Here is a 17,835-nt window from a genome sequence, read left to right as displayed (position 1 = left end):
CTCTAACCAGACACAGATGTAAAGCATGACCAGGTTTTTTGTTTGGCTTTGTGCTTTGGTTTTGATGTTGCTGATTTCTATACGGAAATAGGTATTTCCTAAGGGAAAGATGCTATAAATACAGAGTCAAAGAATCCCATGAGTAACCTGAAGCAATTTTTTTTAACTAGTTGAAATCTGTCCTTATTGTACTGGTTCATAGTTTATTAACAACACTTTGTTTTTGGTTGAAAGATTTTCAGAGTACCCTTCCTGCTAAGAGTTTTTTTAAAAATGTAATAGTAACACCATTTCATTGTGATTAACCTCGCCACGAAGCTACCAGAACACTGACATCATTCCCAGTATCTGAATTTCTTCTCTTCCAGGACTCCTGATAGTTCACGATGCCTCGGAGAGGGCAGCACTGATACCTGGTGGTCTTTCTGATGGTCAGTTTTATTCTCCTCCTGAATCCGAAGCAGGTAAAAAATTTGATTATCATTTGCGTCTTTGTCCGTCATTCAGAACTTGGTCCCCCTCTCCCCCTCACTACCCCCTCTACTTCTCAATACGCTTAGCAAACGTTTAACATACCAGGCATTTAGGTTGTGGATATAACGAAGACTAAGACGTGGTCTTGATGTGCGACCCGTGATGAGATGCAGAGATGTGAAAATAAACGTGGTCGAGGGCCCTAGACCTGATGCGTGGCCGGGGGGAGGGTCTCTATGCTCTGTTATCTGTCATCCCCTAACTGGCCTTCCTCCACAACCCCCCATGTCTGAGAGTGGCAGCACTGCCTACCCAGTTGCCCAAGTCAGAAACCAGAGCCTCACTGGGGACTCTGCCCCTTGCCTGTGGCTCCCGGCCCGTCGTTCACCACGCCGTTTTGATCCTCGTTGTTTCTGCCTCCTTGATTTCATTTAAATTGCGCCACTTATCATATCTGTAGCCTCAGTTCAGCATTTCTCGTTTCTTTTTTTTTTTGGCCGTGCCACGCGGCATGTGGGATCTTAGCTCCCTGACCAGGGCTGGAACTCGCACCCCCTGCATTGGAAGCGTGGAGTCTTCCCCACTGGACCACCAGGGGACGCCCCCAGCATTTCTCATCTCAATTTCTGCGGCAGCCTCCTCCTCAGCTGCCTTCTCCCAACCAGCCACTAGAATGCCATGTTAAATAGAACAATTGCATTGTTCTAAAGGTTCTTCATAACCACTCTGTGAGGTAGAAGTCTCATTACCCCTGTTTTAGAGATGAGCAAGTTGAGACACAGAGAAGTGAGGTGGTTTGTCCAGCATCACACAAAGAGCAAGAAGGTGGAGGATTTGAACCCCAGCTCCAGGGCTAGTGTCCATGCTCACAGCTAATATGCAGCCTTTCAGTATTAATGAATGTGCAAGATTGATCACGTTATTCCCTTGCTTGAAAGCCTTCGGCGGCGCAAAGGATTAAGAAAGTCATTGGATCCTTAGCCTGACAGAAAGCACCTCTGTGTCCACCCTTACCCAGTGAGCCAAGCTCTCTTCTCCTTATGCTCCTCGTGTGCTGTTCTTAGCTTTCCGAAAATAACACTAAAACCCTCAAGCCATTGTGCATGTTGCTTGTTCTATCCTTGGCGTTACCCTCTGCAGTCCTAGTTTCCATTCACACGTGCAGAAGGCTTCTCCCCATTCCCACCCTCCCCCTGGCTCCCAGCAGTCCTAGGTAGGGGGTCTTTTGCCTCGGTTCTCTAAGCTCTCTCCCACAGCCCTGTCATCCTGTGCTGACTGCACCGTCTTTGGCAGTGACTTGGCCTGTTTCTATTACTGGGATATAAACTTGGGTTAGAGACGACATTGTTTTATTCCCCACATTACATTTAGTAAATATTTTAAACACACACACACACACACACACACACTAGAGTAAAACCAGACTTGAGGCAGAAAGAGCCGCGTGAATATTAAAGGCACAGCAATGGGACATAGGATATTAGGGGAACTCGAAGTAACTTGATATTCTGGACTGTTGGTGTTAGATTTAAAAGCAATATAAAACACAAAATCATAGAGTCAGATGAAATAAAGATATGAATTAGCAGAAAAGCTATTTCTCAGCCAGCAGAAACTAGAATAAGTATTAAACTTTCATTACCTCATTATAAGGATGCTTTCCTTGAGATTTTTGTATGTCACCGGAGTCATTCTTTCAAAAAAAAAGTTTGCATTACAGTTCATGCTTTTGTATAACTTTTTTTCTAAGACTAATAAAATTTCTCAGCCCCAATGAATTTTTTTAATTAGAAGTTCAGAACAACAGGATAATAATGTGAGGAATACCTCAGGCATTTTTCATCCAGCAAGGCATTGGCTTCCTTCTTTGACTTTTACCACCACCTAGTGGCAGTTGGAAGCATTACCATTTCTTTGAATTATGAAGGTAAACAAAAACAACCCTGTCAGCGTTCCACTGGGTGGCTGCGTTGTATAAGACAAAGCCCGGATTAGTAGTGGGCAGAGGTGTGTTCAAAGTGACTTACTTTATTGTATTATATTTTCATTGTCTGAATGTTCAATTCAGGAAAGAATTAAGATTGAAAACTATTATTGGAATTAATGTGCCTAGAAAGAAGATTTTACTTTAAAATAAAGCTTTCTTAGGAGGTCAGCAGACAAATATTAAATAGTCTTCTAGCAGCAGAAGTTATAAGCTTTTTGCCCTTATACAGTGCTAATTGGTCCCTATCAATAAGAGGGTGTCTGGGGCCTGCCTTGCCTTTTCTTGTCTTTCTTTAGCACCTGGTATAGTGCCTGGCACATAGTAAACTTAGAACTGTTGAAGGAATGAATGAAGAGAGAAAGAAAGAAATTGGAGGCACCAGAAATTTAAATGTTAGCATTTTTCCTTGTAAAAGAATGGCTTGAATTTTAGAATCACAGAGCTTTGGAAAATTAACACATTTTAGTGGATGTACTTTTAAAGGATATAAAGGTGGTTTGTTTTACAGATTTGCTTGTTGGTTTAGCCATATCCTGTTTGCCTGTGTACTAAATGGAAAGAATGAGGAAGCAGAGTCCTTTCTCGGATGATTGGGTTGAGGTTGTTATGTGCTCAGACAATTTAAGTGAACCAGTTGTGATGCTGGAGAAAAGGTAATTTGTCACCTCTTGAATCATGGAAAGACTGACTTAAAATGAAGAATAGCTCAATTGCATACTATCATCTGTGCTAAACAAATCTAGATGAAGGCATTGAAATTTTTTTGTGTGTGTGTGCCTTCTAAAATGGGTGTGGCCACACCGCACAAGGATCTGTGGGCAAGGATGTTCAGTGCAGTATTGTTTATAAAGTAAAGCAGGGCAAAATGAAACCCAAGCCTGGGAACACCTAAAAGAGGCAAAACATTTAAACAACTTATGGTACATCCTTATAAATCCTATGAGGCTGTTAAAAGGAGGCTGAGGTTTATAAACTAATAAGGAAAGATGTCCACTATATATTAAGTAAAAAAAGGCAACTTGCAGAAGAGTATACACACTATGAGTCTATTTGTGTTAAACACGTGTATATATATACACTGCAAAATGTACTTTTATAAGTACATTTGAAAAAAAAAAACTAGTTGGTAAAATAAACTGCCTGAGGTCTAAATAAATAAATAAATAAAAGTCGTTAAAATAAAATGGAATTTAACATTTAAATACCAGTTTACCTTTATAAATTATGGGCCATTTTTGTACGTTAGATAAGTTTTCTGGAGTTTTTGAAACATCTTTTTTTTTCTTTTGAATTTTATTTTATTTATTTTTTTGTACAGCAGCAGGTCCTTATTAGTCATCAGTTTTATACACATCAGTGTATACCTGTCAATCCCAATCTCCCAATTCATCACACCACCACCACCACCCCCCACCGCTTTCCCCCCTTGTTGTCCATACATTTGTTCTCTACATCTGTGTCTCAACTTCTGCCCTGCAAACCGGTTCATCTTTACCATGTTTCTAGGTTCCACATATCTGCATTAATACATGATATTTATTTTTCTCTTTCTGACTTACTTCACTCTGTATGACAGTCTCTAGATCCATCCACGTCTCTACAAATGACCCAATTTCATTCCTTTTTTATGGCTGAGTAAGGCATCGAAATTTGAATTTGACACCATGCATGCTGGTGTGGGCTAAGTCTGTGAAATTATGTCCCCTGTGGTGTGTGTCTGTGGATGTGTCTTTTCAGTTGTTGTTGTTGTTTTTAATTCTTTTATTTTTAAGCCTGGCTTCCTAGGGGTCACCCCTGTGTCTACATAGCTTCGTGGTAGCCAATGATTAGACAGCCTTTGTGGTCAGTCACCTTGATTAAGACTTTCATCCTCGGCCAAATGGATATTTGTATGTATTGGATAGCACATTCAAATTTCAGGTCTTTTTGAGTCTTCTTCAAAAAGCCTTTTTCAGCTTTTGGAGTCTTCTTTTGCTGAATATTTTCACACCTCCTCTGCATATGCTCACAGCCTCATGGTTTTTAGGCTGTAGTGTGGGTTCTCTTGGGTTTCCGCTGTGTATGCGCACAGCTTCAGCCAAGCAGATGCTTGCTGCAGCCGTGACCATCACCTCAAACCAGCAGAGGCTCTGGCCCCTGTGCTCACATACCACCAAGTCTGTCATTTCACCATCGCATCACTTCTCACCCCAGATTAAATGAGCTCCTTCAACCGTGTAAGTTTGCTGCCAGTCCTCACGGCCTGCCATACTCTGGAAGAACCTTCCTGCCATGGAGCTGGGCGATGGGAGGTGGGGGAAGAATGGGGGCAGCCAAAGGAAAGAGCGACATGGTGTTCCCACAGTTCTGCAGTTTCTCAAGCACGTCTCACATAGTTGTAAGCCTTTGGTCGTTTCCCCAACACTGAACTTGCTGTCTGGTTCATCTAGTTCAGTTTTGTAGTCGCTTTTCAAGGAGAAGGTTTGTTGAACTCCTTATTCGACAATAGCCAGAACGCCTTGCTAGCATTCACTTTTAAATTATGGAAAGCATGTGCATTATTATGTTTTAATTTAAAGTTTGGCTTTATTTAGGACTCCCAAATAGTTCCAAGCCACGTCAGCTCATTGTGGCTTGAGTGCCGTTACCCTGACAGGTGGAAAGTGAGCCCGGAAACAGGAAGGCTCGCTGTGACCACTTTTCTTAGACTCCTTTCAAAGTGACATGGCAGTTACACCACCCAGGGTCTCTGAGATTTCCAGCAGTTGAATAAGCTGGGAAGTGAAGCCTCCCAACCACTATATCTTTATGTATTTGTTTTACCACAAACTTAACCTGAACGACATGACATTTATGAGGTTGAGGTGTGGGACTCAAAACTTTTCTTAAGATTCTCAGGCATTCATTCTTCTGTACCAGATTTGTTCTTGGCTATAATCCAGGCAGACGTTCTCGAAGAAAAAAGTGCCCTTTTAAAAAACTTTTTATTGGGGTATAGTTGATTTACAATGTTGTGTTAGTTTCAGGTGTACAGCAAAGTGAATCAGTTATACATATGCATATACCCACTCTTTTTTTAGATTCTTTTCTCATATAGGTCATTACAGAGTACTGAGTAGAGTTCCCTGTACTATACAGTAGGTCCTTGTTAGTTATCTATTTTATATATAGTAGTGTGTGTATGTCCATCCCAGTCTCCCAATTCATCCCTCTCCCCCCACCCCTCCACTTTCTCTCCGGTGAAAGTGCCCTTTTTGAAGTGTATTATCTGATAAGAGTAAAGCAACAGTGAGGCTGGCTGCTTTTGCAGGAGTAGGTAACATTCTAACCTGTTCCCTTGGTCTCCTCACCACTCTCTTTAGTTCCCTTCCCTGATTATGAGAGGAATGCGTAATTGTTATAAAAAATGTGTGAAAAGAACAATAATGAAAAATAACGCTCCTTCAAACTATTCAGCAACATTAGTATTGACAGTTTAGTTTGTTTCCTTCTACTTTTGTGTAATTTACATAATTGTTGGCCGTACTGTCTGTGTTATTTATACCCTGTTTTAAAAATTATAAAGTCACTTAAAGTTTATGGTAGAAATTTTGGAATATCCAGAAATGTACATAAGTCACCTGGTCATTTATTTCTAGTCTTACTGATTTGTACAAGTATATCAAGTTTTTAAAATTTTTATCAAATATGATCTTACACTATATTTCTCATTACATATTTGCTTTTACTTTATAGCATATGCATTTCCCATGTTGTTATATACTGTATAAACACAGTTTTTAAGTGGATGGAAGATATTTCATGGAAATATAATAATTACTTAACTTTTCTTCTACTCTCAGACATTAGATTTTTCTTCTCATTTTTAGAGGGAAAGTCTTCATAATGGAAAAAAGTGTTATTTCCTCAGGGATGATATCCTAAGGATATCATCCCCGAGTGGAATGACTGGGTCACGTTCAAGAATAATAGAAGGCTCACGCAACATTGACCCAGAATGGTTGTAACCATGGTCGCTGGCAACAGCGCACAATGGTGACCATCTGCCTTGCCTGTACGTTGGAATCCCTCACTGCTCTCTCGCTCACTGAATACAGCTATTTTTCAAAATACGTAGATTAAATTATTAATACCCAAAGATTCTTGCACTTGAAAAACAGGTAAGCTTTTCAGCAAAGAAGCAGAAGAGGAGGAGCAGTGCATAATAGTTCTTGGTCCATATGAATATTTTTAGAACATACGTGAAATCCATTTTGACAGATCAGTGCTTGCGATAGGTCCTATTTGAAAGGTTTCCCTCCTACAAGATATAAAGTAAAACTATTTTACAGTTTTGTTAACTTGAATCTCTTGTGGCTTAAACATATGTATCCCTCATTTAAAATTTTATGCTCGTAGATTATAATTTTAAAGAAATTGTTTGTTACTGTAATCGAATGCAGTACTTTTTCTCCTTTCCCTTCCCTACCATCTAGGATCTGAAAATGAAGCTGAAGAAAAGCAGGACAGTGAAAAACCACTTTTAGAACTATGAGTAAGACTTTTATTAAAGTAAGTCTTCGAAAATGAAACTGTAATAATGAAGTGGTTAAATACGGAGGATTTCTTTGAGTAGATTCAAAGTAAAATTCAAAGAATATGTGTGTGATTATACGTTATATTTCTCCTAAGTACATGAATTTGTCAGGCACATTTTATAATGTAAAATCTCTTAACCTTTTCTAGGTATAAATTTGCGAAGGATGAGAAATACCTCAGAGTCCCAAATTTCTAAATAAGGATGACTTAGTTCCTTTTTGTTTATATAGCCAGAATGTCTCCGTGTCAGACTTTGTTTAATTACAAACCCTAACGTCTGAGGGCGGCGAGGGCAGCAGTCCTGGGAGGCTGGTACTGTCATTGTCTCCACTTACACAGAGGCGGGTGAGACTGAGGGTGAGTGATTGGTCCAAGGTCGCACAGCTGGCAGGGGCAGAGCCGGGACTCAGGCGTTCCGTGTGGTACCAGGATCCGTTCTGGTCCCGCGCCGGATGGACGTCTCTGGAGGGTTCTGGAGCTTCTGAGATGACACATGTGGTCCAGTCACAGCAGTCGGGCCCGATGTACCTCCAGGTCAGGGCACGTTGTTCAGTCCCTTCAAATCATCAAAGGATATATTTCAACCTCAGAAATGCAAGCAAACAAACATACAGTCAATTGTAGAAGCAGCAACCCTGCTTACTTATTTAACCACAGAAGGGAAAAGAGAGTAGATCTTAAAAGTTCCCATCACACGAAAAAAAAATAATCCATAACTATGTATAGTGAGGGATGTCAACTAGGCTTACTGCGGTGACCATTTCACAATGTAGACAAATATAGAATCATTAGGTGGTATAACTTAAACTAATAAAATGTTATATGTCAATTACATCTCAACTTAAAAAAATAATGAAATAAAATTTAGAATTTTATTTAAAAAAAATAAAAGGCACCCAGAGGCAGCCAGAGTCGCAGCAAACAGAGGCCCCGCCCTGCATCAGTGGTACCCAACACGCTCCGGCCCCTTTTTCTACAACAGTGTTCAGACATAGGACAAAAACATGGGCATGTGAATAAGGACGTCCTTTTCTAAAACGCTTTAAAATAAATTCTTGGGTGGCCTCACCCATGGTCTTTCAAGTGTCTGTAACACAGCCTATCTTTAGTATGTAGACTTTGTTGTAAATGCATAAAGCAAAATGTAGCATTTTGCCTTTTTACACATCTCAAATATTTCTGTGTTCTCTCTTTTTCTAAGTGTGAAAAACCTTCACTGAACGTCACCAGAGGGAAAAAAGGACTGAAACTGGGGGTCTCCCTATTGAGGGTTGAAATGGTGACATCCACTGCTGACGTTACTGAACGGCTAATAAAGAATTTATTGATTGTAATACCTCACAGACATGGTACCATCTCCACATACATTTAATCACCTGCCTGTGGCTGGTAAGATAATGTCATGATCCATCCTGTATCCAGTGAGACTTGAGTCTGATCTGTCAATGAATAGTTGCAGAAAGTCTTGTGCTGTGTTCCTGATCAAAAGACTTCTTAATATATTGGAATAACACTTTTTTTAGTATGCAAAATATCTTTTTATTTTGACTTGCAGAATGGAATTTTTTTGTTTCATGTCTCAGATTTCTTTTGTCTTTCTTTTTTAACTCCCTACATTTCCCTTGTGTTTTTTTAACTCATGCACATGCACTATTTGTACAATTTTAAAAGGTAATAAAATCCAACATATCAAAATGATCAGTTTTATTTTTCCTGTTTTGCATTATGTATTTGGCCTAAAGTGTTGGAATTACAAAAGGGGAACATGAGGGATTGTGAATACATACAAAAAGTCACCAGAAATAGAATCATTCTCTCAGAAGTATGATCTAAAATAGTCTGAATACTCTTCTTTGAACCCACTCTATGAAATCATTTTCCCTTGTGTTTAGCTAGTTTGAATTAAAATGAGCTCAATTATATTGTGAGCTATTTTTGTTAAACAGGAATATTCAACGCAATGATTCCTGGGAAGGCAGCGTGTCTATCAGTTTTCTTTCATTATTCATTGTGTCATTCAAGAAATACTCAACTGTGTATGATGGAAATGGTGCTGGTTTGGATGGAAACTGACCATTTATGCACATCAAATCAACTCCGTCCGTGCTTGGTCTAAGAATGGGCCACAGGACCGAAGTGCAGCTGGAGTCTCCCTGGGAGGCTGGGGCCTAACCAGGGGGAGCTTCTTCCATGGAGAAGGGGGGAGGGAGAGCTCCAGGGCCTGGCTTTGGACTAAAGCCTCAGGAATTCAGTGGTGTCATCACAATGAGAACATCCTGTCTCGGGAGTGGACCCCCATCTACACCATGACCACTGATGTGGCCTGTGTGCCTTTAATCTGAGAAGGAGCTCTCCCCAACACACTGGCTTGGACCAGTAGGATGTGGCCAGTCCTCCTAGGTGGGCAAGGCCCCCCCAGATGTTGGCTCTCAGAGCAGAGACCAAGAAGAATGAAGGATGTGACTTGAATGTGCTGTAAGGTCAGACTGTGAGAGCTAAAGCATTGATCTCAGCTGTAGAGCCGTGCATCCCTCTGGGACTGGACGGATGGAGTCCAGGGCTCGGACCCCTGCTGGGCGGGGTGGAGGTGGGGCACCTGCTCTTCATGCTCATGTTGCTGAGCAGCCCTCGGCTCGTTCACCCATCACACTGTTATCTGATGTCAGTGCTTCTATTAAGCCTTGCTCAGGATGACTCTGAAGTCATTTTGTCCCATTAGGGGGACTTACGTGACTCAGTACATGGCACTCAATTGCATGGGTGAGATCAGGGCCTCCGTATCTCTGTTCTTGTGAGGGAAAAAGCACATCACATCTGTCCATACAGCTGGGTTTAGGGGATCGGGTCTTATGTCACCCTGTCTACACTGAGAGGATGAAACCAAGAAGTACCAGCCTCAGTAAATCACAGATCATGGAAGAGCATGGGTGGTTGGTGGAATGTCAGGCATTATCTTAGTGCTGCAAGGAGTCCTGTCTGCTCTTTCCTCCAGAACAGGGTCCTGAGCGTGGACGGAGGAGCAGCGTCTGAATATTCTGGGCGTAAGTTTCCCAACTCACATAGGAGCTAATTGGAGGAACTGCATACAGAAATAATGGGGAACGCCAAGCCACAGCCTAGAGTATGTTTGATAGCAATTATGTGCCTGTGTAGAGGGATGTTTTCTTTCCATTAGCTGTGACCCTTTGAAAGTGAGCAAAGTTGGTTGTGGTTTAACTGTTCTTATTTCCTTGTGACACCCCATCTACCCCTTGCACAGTCCCAACCAGCAGGGGCCGGTTTGACTTTGAGCGTTTTCCACGAATCAACCACATTCGACAGAGCACACAAACAAAAGAAGCCTGAGAAAATGAAACACCACCAGCCATACCAGCGCCCTCCTGCCACTCACGCTGTCACCCTCACCACCACCGCCCTCCCGTCTCCGCACCTCCCAGGCCAGGGCAGCCCAGGGCGAGTTTGGAAAGGAAGTTGCTGAGAAGTTGGAAACCACAGGAGGCACTGCCCAGCAGGGCCCTGGCAGTGAAATCAGCTGCACAAAACTTTCAGAGATTTGCAATTTTTCCATCTTGCCTTTCTGTGCTTTCCCAATGTAGAAATAGTTTCCAGTCTCCAAGAGGAGGGCCAGGTAATTGGGCTAAAGAGATCTGCTCAAATATCTAATTTGGATAGTCTCAACCAAGGAGACTATCTAAATTAGATTTCATCTTTCTTGTATCTGGTTGCTCTTATTTTGTTTCCAAATGGGAACCTCTATTTGGTTTTCAAAAGAACTAGTTTCACAGAAGCTGAAGTGAATTGTAAACACAGAAACAAACAAAAAAACAGCTTCCCAGTTTTAAAGGAGACAATGTTTTAATTCTAATACATAAAAAGGATTTTTACTTTAAAAGGATTAGAGAAAATAGAAAAATATACAATCACTTATTTTTTCACCCACCTACCATGCAGTGAACATTTTGTTTTGTGTGTGCCTGTAGAAATACACAGACACACATATAAATGAGCATCATACTTGTTACTATTACCACTCAATAGAAAAAAGTGATCAAAGGACATGAACAAATATTGCACAGGAAAGGAAATACAAATAGACTTTATATAAAGAGATGCTTATCCTCACTCACAGAAAGAGAAAAACAAATTAAAACCACAGTGAAATAGATGAGATACTGTTTCTCACCTGTCAGATCAGCAGAATCCTGACCTTTGACAGCACTCTCCCAGCATTCACCTACATTGTGGTACAGATGCAGGATGGTGCTGTGTCCATCATAGGCAAGTTGGCCATAGCTGTTAAAATGACCAATATGCATGGTCAAAATGACATAAAACACTATTATAGTTTCAGCATCTTTTGTAATAGCAAAAGAGTGGAAATAAGCCAATGACATATCACGGGGGAACTGATTTTTATAAAGTATTGTAATTCACCAGTGAAATATCACACAACTGTCCATGTGTCCCCAGAGACTGACATGAAAAGAGCTCTAGGTTGTATAAGTGAGAAGAGAGGTGCAGAATAATGTATATTGTTTACTACCTTTGTGTATGAAGCAGGAAATTAGAATATGTATACATGCATGTACATATACGTTTCATTTATTTTGTATGTTCATTCGAACTTGCTAAATAAAAACTGGAAGTATGCAGAGGAAACAGAAGTGTGACCTGTAAGAGGTAGGGACGTAGATACAGTGGTTGGAGCAAGGTTTCTTAATGCAATTTCTAGAGTGTTCTGATTGATTTGGAACCAGGTGATGGTATAATCTAACAATTTGACTGGCGTTTGCTAGGCATATTAGTTTTTCAACAACGCTTCCTGACTAATTCTCCATTTCTTTAAATAACGTACATTTTTTTGGAAGGCGCATAGTAGTCTGTCGTGTGATGTCCTTTAGTTTATTTCTGTAGTTTCTAATTGGGCATTTGGGTTACTTTGGGCTGCTGTAAGTGGCGCTACATTTGATGGACATCTGGGCACATAAATCTCAGTACATACATTTTGTTTCCTTAGGAAATTGATGCGTGGATGGTAAGATCACTTTCCAGGTGAAGCACGTCGTACACTTGTGTAATGGGCTCTGTGACGACTCCTCGCTGCCTGAGAGCTGAGCTGGCGGCACTGGGGCTGTTTCAGTCGCTTGCTGCCTCAACCCGGCTGCACATTAGAATTACCGAAGGAGGCTTTTTAAAGTCTGATGCCTGGGCTGTTATGAAGTCTGGGCCTCAGTGATTCTTCCTTTTCTCCCTCCCTCCCTGCCTCCCCCCCCCTCCCTGCCTCCCCCCCCTCCCTCCTTCCCTCCCTCCCTTCCTTCCATTTATTTTGAGTTATAGTTAACATTCCATGGGTTCCCAAGAAGACAGCAACTGTTATAATGGATAAAGCAGTAGGGCTTAAGTTATGCAGACCTGGCCCATGCGAACTATGGCACTGTTCCGTGTTAACTTGGGGTATGTTTCTTAGTTTCTCTGGGGCCTGGTGTTCTCATCAGTGAAATGAGTGTCATACCTGATCTGTGTTTTAGTGAGAGCATCAGGCATGAAGCAAGCAAACTGCCCAGCAGAATTCCTGGTGCTCACTAAGTGGTAGGTACTTGCTATTATTCAAAGAAAACAAAAGAAAGCAAACGTAACAAAAAGTAGCTTAAGAGACCATTACAGAGACCGTGCACTTACCCAGACTAGTTGTCATGGCTAACAGAAATGTTGAATTTCTAGCTTTTTGGCTGAATTATACCAGCTTGGTGAAGTATTTCTAGTTATCTCTTTTTACTCAGAATTTCTAATTGACAATTATATGTGACTTTGAATAAATAAAGTGGGAAATCCTGTATTACTTAATCATGACCTGCTAGATTGACAGGAAGCCTTCAAAAAATGAAGTCTATGAGGGAAAGAATTCCGAAACAGTAAAGAGAATTCATAATGGGAAAAACTTTGAGAATTGCTGCCTTGAAGTTTCCCTTTTGTATACTTGAGAAGTGTATGAAGTACTCTAGTTCTATAAAAACAACTGACACATGAGAGTTTTAATGTGGCATTGTATCCATCTTTGCCTAACTTTTCCATTTCACACCTGCAGATGCAGCCTGCTGTTGTGGTATATATTTTATCCAACCAAGTGTCATGGACTTTAGTCACAGAGGTTCTATCAGTGGTTGGCAAGTCAGTGTATAAAAGTCTTCCTGGCATGAAAAGTTTGGGGGCAGGTTGGCTTCTGACCCTTTAATTGCACGCACAGCCTAGGAGCAAGGAGAGGAAACGTGGACAAGGAAGGAAATTTTCCAGTTTTAACTGAAAGTAAATGTAACCTGTTTCTATAATAGCAGCAACTAATGTAGAAGGTAAGAGCAGAGCTCCAGGCTCTGCTTGGGTTCAAATCCAAGTAGCCAGGCTGCTTGGGTTCAAATCCCAGGTCTGTTTCTTATTAGCTGTTTCACTCTAGGGACCCTCCTTAACCCTCTCTGCCTCAGTTTCTCCATCTATAGAACAGAGATAATTGCACGTGTCTTGTGAGAGTTAAATAAGTTAACAGGCACTTAGACCAGTACTAGAAAGCCTTTGCTATTATTACTGCATTGGGTTATTAATCATTGAATTTGTAAATTGCCATAGAAATTTGAAATGACTTAATTTGAACACTTTCTTCTAAAGATGGGTAAACTTAGGCAACGTGACGTGGTCAAGGAGAAATGACACAGACGTTTCTGTGTTAAAATGTTATAACAGACCAGGAAGTGGAGGCTCTAACGATGGGATGTGAGGTAGAACCTCTGGTCCAGGGTTCCTCCCCCAGTACCACATTGCAGCCACGCTGTAGTGGAAAAGGACTGGACCAAAAGGATGTATGTCTTCCTCCCACCTCAGAAATGCTCCTGGACATATAAGAGGCTTCCAGAGGGAGATTCTGAGGACCTCAGGGCCCCTTGAGTCTAGGGGAGGAGCTGTGGTGTCAGGATGCACAGAACACCATCCAGTGTCCTGCTCTGCCTGAGAATCTCAGTCCAATTCATTACACCCCCCCCCAAAAGGGCGGTTACAAATCTAGACACACTCACAGAGTAAGGCAGGATTTCCATGATGTGGACAACAAAGGGAGCAGCTATGGTGATTCCAGAGTATGTACATGAGGAGAAGACAGGTGCACCCACACAAGTCCTTTAGAAAATTCTCACCAACTCCTTGAAGGATGTCTTTAGTCAAGAAGCAGTGCATGTTGCGTTTTGTTGTGGCTTGTTCTGTTTTTATTTTTCCCAGTGGAAAGTGAGTCAAGGAAAAGCCATAAGATCCTAGGAAACAAAATATGAGCTCTGAGTTCAGAGAGCCCTGGCTGTAAATGACTGTTACTTACAAAATAGTGACCATGAGCAGAATACTTAATCCCTCCAATCTGTAAACTGTGGCTATAACTGTACCCTCCCCCAAGGGCTCTTAGACGATGAATGGGATTCCTGGGGAATTGTTAAAACTGAGTCCCTGATCCATCCACACCCACCCTGTCTGCAGGGAAATGAGATTAGAGATGATCCTCGGTGTGTCTGGGTGTGTATGTGTGGAATCTACTATTTTTACAGTAGAGCTACTGACAGTAGATGCTAATGTTGTCGAGGATGTGCATGGACCAAACATTATTAACTCATCTAATCCTCACCCTCCAGGAGACAGGGTGCTGTAACTTCATTACACACATGAGGAAATGACGGCACAGAGAGTTGAGATCGCTGCCCGAGATCACACAGAAATGTACTAATAAAGACCCAGGGCTCTGTCACTTGAATTCATCAACCAGGTCAGAAAAAAAATTCTTCCTCCAACTCCAGTCAATACTTATTAGTAAAAGAATGTAGGATGGCTTTGTAGTTATTATTTTCAAAGCAATGAATTGTATGGCTCTACATTAAGAATTTAATTACACTTTACATCTGTACTTGTAAGAGTTGCCAGATTTCTCTTGGCAAACCAGCGACCACATTAGCACTTAACCTTTTCTTAAAGGAAAGGAAATGTACTTAGAAGTGACTCGGATTCCAAAACGTTAGTTAGAATCATCAGGGAATTGAATTTGTATATGCTCTTTATGTGACAACCTACTGCTGAATTGCTGAAGAGCTGAATCAGCTTGCTACCCATTGGTAGCTTTTAGAAGTTTCTCTCTTTAGGGCTTTTCCACCGTGAATCACTAGAGAAAGCCCCTGTCCTGTTGCCCCAGTGGTCACTGTGACAAGAGAAAGCCCTTCAGAAGCATCAGGAGGCATAAAACAAGAGAGTTGTGCATGTGTGAGGTAAGGATATGATTTCATTTTGTTTTCCTTATGGATAACCAGTTGCCTCAGCAGCATTCAGTGAATAATTGATCCTTTTCCCACTGATTTCCTCCATTGCCATCCCTGTTTTGTATAGGACTTTATATGAATTGATCTCCATTCTCTTCACTTTTTTCTCCCTGTTTATCCTTGTACCATACCACTCTGTCTAAATTATGTAGTTCTATAATAAATCTTGATACACTGAAGGGCCATTCACCACCCCACCCATACTCACCTTATTTATATTCTTCAGGAGTCTCTTGGCTATTTTTGGCCCCTCTATCTTCCATATAAAATTTAGAAACAGCTTGTAAAATTCCACAAAATATGTTTTTGTGTTTTCATTGGACATGTACAGGATCTGCAGATAATTTTGGAGAGATCTGACATCTTAAAAACATTAAATATGCCCTTCCCAAAACATGGTATTTCTTTACTTATTTCATTCTTCTTTAATGTCTTTCACTAAAATTTTATAATTTTCTTCAAAAGGTTCCACATTAAATTTAGACTTAATTCTAGATGTTGTAAATAGGTGAAAGACTTAGGTAGATAGAGAGATGATAGATACATAGATACATAGATACCTAGATAGATGCTAGTTAGATAAATATAAAGAATTACTATGATAAGTCACCTTTTTGAATTTCATTTTCTATTTTCTGCAAATATGTGTAAATGCAAATTACTTTTATATATCAATTTGATACCCAACATCTTTGTTAAGTTCTTATTAATTCTAATCATTTCCTATTGTTTATTTTGGATTTTCTTGTAAACAATCATGATCTATGGATAGTGAATGGTGATAGATTTGGTTCTTCCTTTCCAACTTTTATGTCATTTATTTACTTTCCTTCTGTTATAATACTTGCCCAGCTGATTTTGCTTAGTATTTGCCTAGTAGATCTTTTTCCACCCAAATGCCTTTACATTTTGATTGTGTCATATACAAACAATATATTGTTGGATTCTGTTTTTTATATAATCTATTATTTTTGAAATGCTTACTGAGTTATTTGGATTCATTACTACTAGGTTATTTTGTGATTTATGTTTTCTCTTTCCTCTCTGTTTTCTTACCTTTTTTATTATTAATTTTCCCCATTCTATTTTTTTCCTCTCTTGCTTTTTCTCTTTAGTGGTTACCCTAAAGAGCTTCAATAAGGGAATTTAACTCAACACAGTGTAAAGTCAAATCAATATAAAAGCAAAGCCTTAGAACAGATCATTTCTCTCTTGATTATAATTGAGATATTATTTTCCTTTATATAGTAATTGTTTATTTAGATTAACATGCATGCCATATTTTTGGCTTATAATTTCTTGCATCTCAGGTGCTTCCATTTGAGATCACTTTTTCTTTCTTTTTTTTTTGGAAATACTTACCTTAGAAATTCCTTAATCTATAAGTTAATATATTTTCCTTTGTCCTGGAGAGGTAGGCTTAGAGGATAATGAACTCTAAGTTGACAGTAGTTCTCTCACAGAAAGTTGAAGCTACTGTTTAATTATCTTCTGTTTTATATTGCTGCTGTCAAGAGGTCAGGTTTTAATCTTATTTTTGCCATTTGTAAGCAATTTCTCTTTTTTCTCTGGCTGCTTTTAAAATAATATTTTTGTCTTTGGTCCTACAGTTTTACAGCAACTTGGCTAAGTATATCTTGCTTTTTATTTATCCTGTTTGAGATTGATTAGACTTCCTGAAACTGAGGATTCATGCCATACAACAATTCTGGAAAATACTTAGCCATTATCTCTTTAAATATTGTCTTTCCTCCATTCTTCGTGTTCTTTTCTTCCAGAAGTCCATTTGTAAGTATGTCAGATATTTTCTTTCTTTACTCCTTTTTTCTAATCATATAGATATACATATTTATATATTTTCTATATGTTATATGTGAGAGATATATATATATCTCTGTGTGTGCATGTAATTTATTCATTTTTAGATTCTAGCTTATAAATTTTTTCTATAATGCATGACTTGTTTAACAATTAAGTTTCCATTTTACTGTATTTTTCAATTGAGTTTAGTTGAAAATTTTGCCCGATCATTTTGATAGTCTCTTGCTCTTGTTCTTATTCTTTAATTATATTTATAACAGCCTCTCTTATTTATTAAAAAAAAAAAAAAAGACCCAGGGTTCGAACTCAGGCCCTCTGGTCAGAGTCTGTGTGCTTCACCCTGCACCCGATGCCCCTCTGGTGTCGGTGCAGTTCTCATGGGGTTAATGTGAGGATCAGGAGTCAGTGCCTGCAAGACACTAGTACAGATCTGAGCACACACAGTGCAGGTCATGCTGGCTATTACACTGTCATCACAGGAACGTCCCAAACCAGTGAGTCTGAATCTGATGACCTTTGAAAGAGAAGGAACCCGGGCACCTTCGTTTGGCGGTGGGTCCCACTGGAGCCAGTGCCCCAAAGAAAGCACCATAACCAGCATCTCAGGGAAAGACTCAGAAATGCGGTGTGACCATGATTACAACCAGCGCTGGATTTGAT

General features: G+C 40.1%; 1 protein-coding gene across 2 annotated transcripts in view; it reads left to right on the top strand.

Moving 5' to 3' along the window:
- Nucleotides 1-8,669, top strand: part of STARD3NL (STARD3 N-terminal like) — a 49,670-nt gene extending 41,001 nt beyond the window's left edge. Inside the window, exons 7-9 of one of the 2 annotated variants that reach the window (XM_068550357.1) lie at nt 369-464; nt 6,916-6,991; nt 8,220-8,669. In XM_068550357.1, coding sequence (XP_068406458.1) covers nt 369-464; nt 6,916-6,974 — 155 coding nt within the window. In that variant the 3' untranslated portion in view covers nt 6,975-6,991; nt 8,220-8,669. The remainder of the gene's footprint in view (nt 1-368; nt 465-6,915; nt 6,992-8,219) is intronic. The other variant, XM_068550356.1, reaches the window with a different exon arrangement.
- Nucleotides 8,670-17,835: the final 9,166 nt, after the last annotated feature.

This window comes from Eschrichtius robustus, chromosome 8, assembly GCF_028021215.1.
Source record: "Eschrichtius robustus isolate mEscRob2 chromosome 8, mEscRob2.pri, whole genome shotgun sequence".
Lineage (NCBI taxonomy): Eukaryota > Metazoa > Chordata > Mammalia > Artiodactyla > Eschrichtiidae > Eschrichtius > Eschrichtius robustus.
Note: the sequence above shows the minus strand (reverse complement) of the source record. Positions and strands in the feature narration are given on the sequence as shown.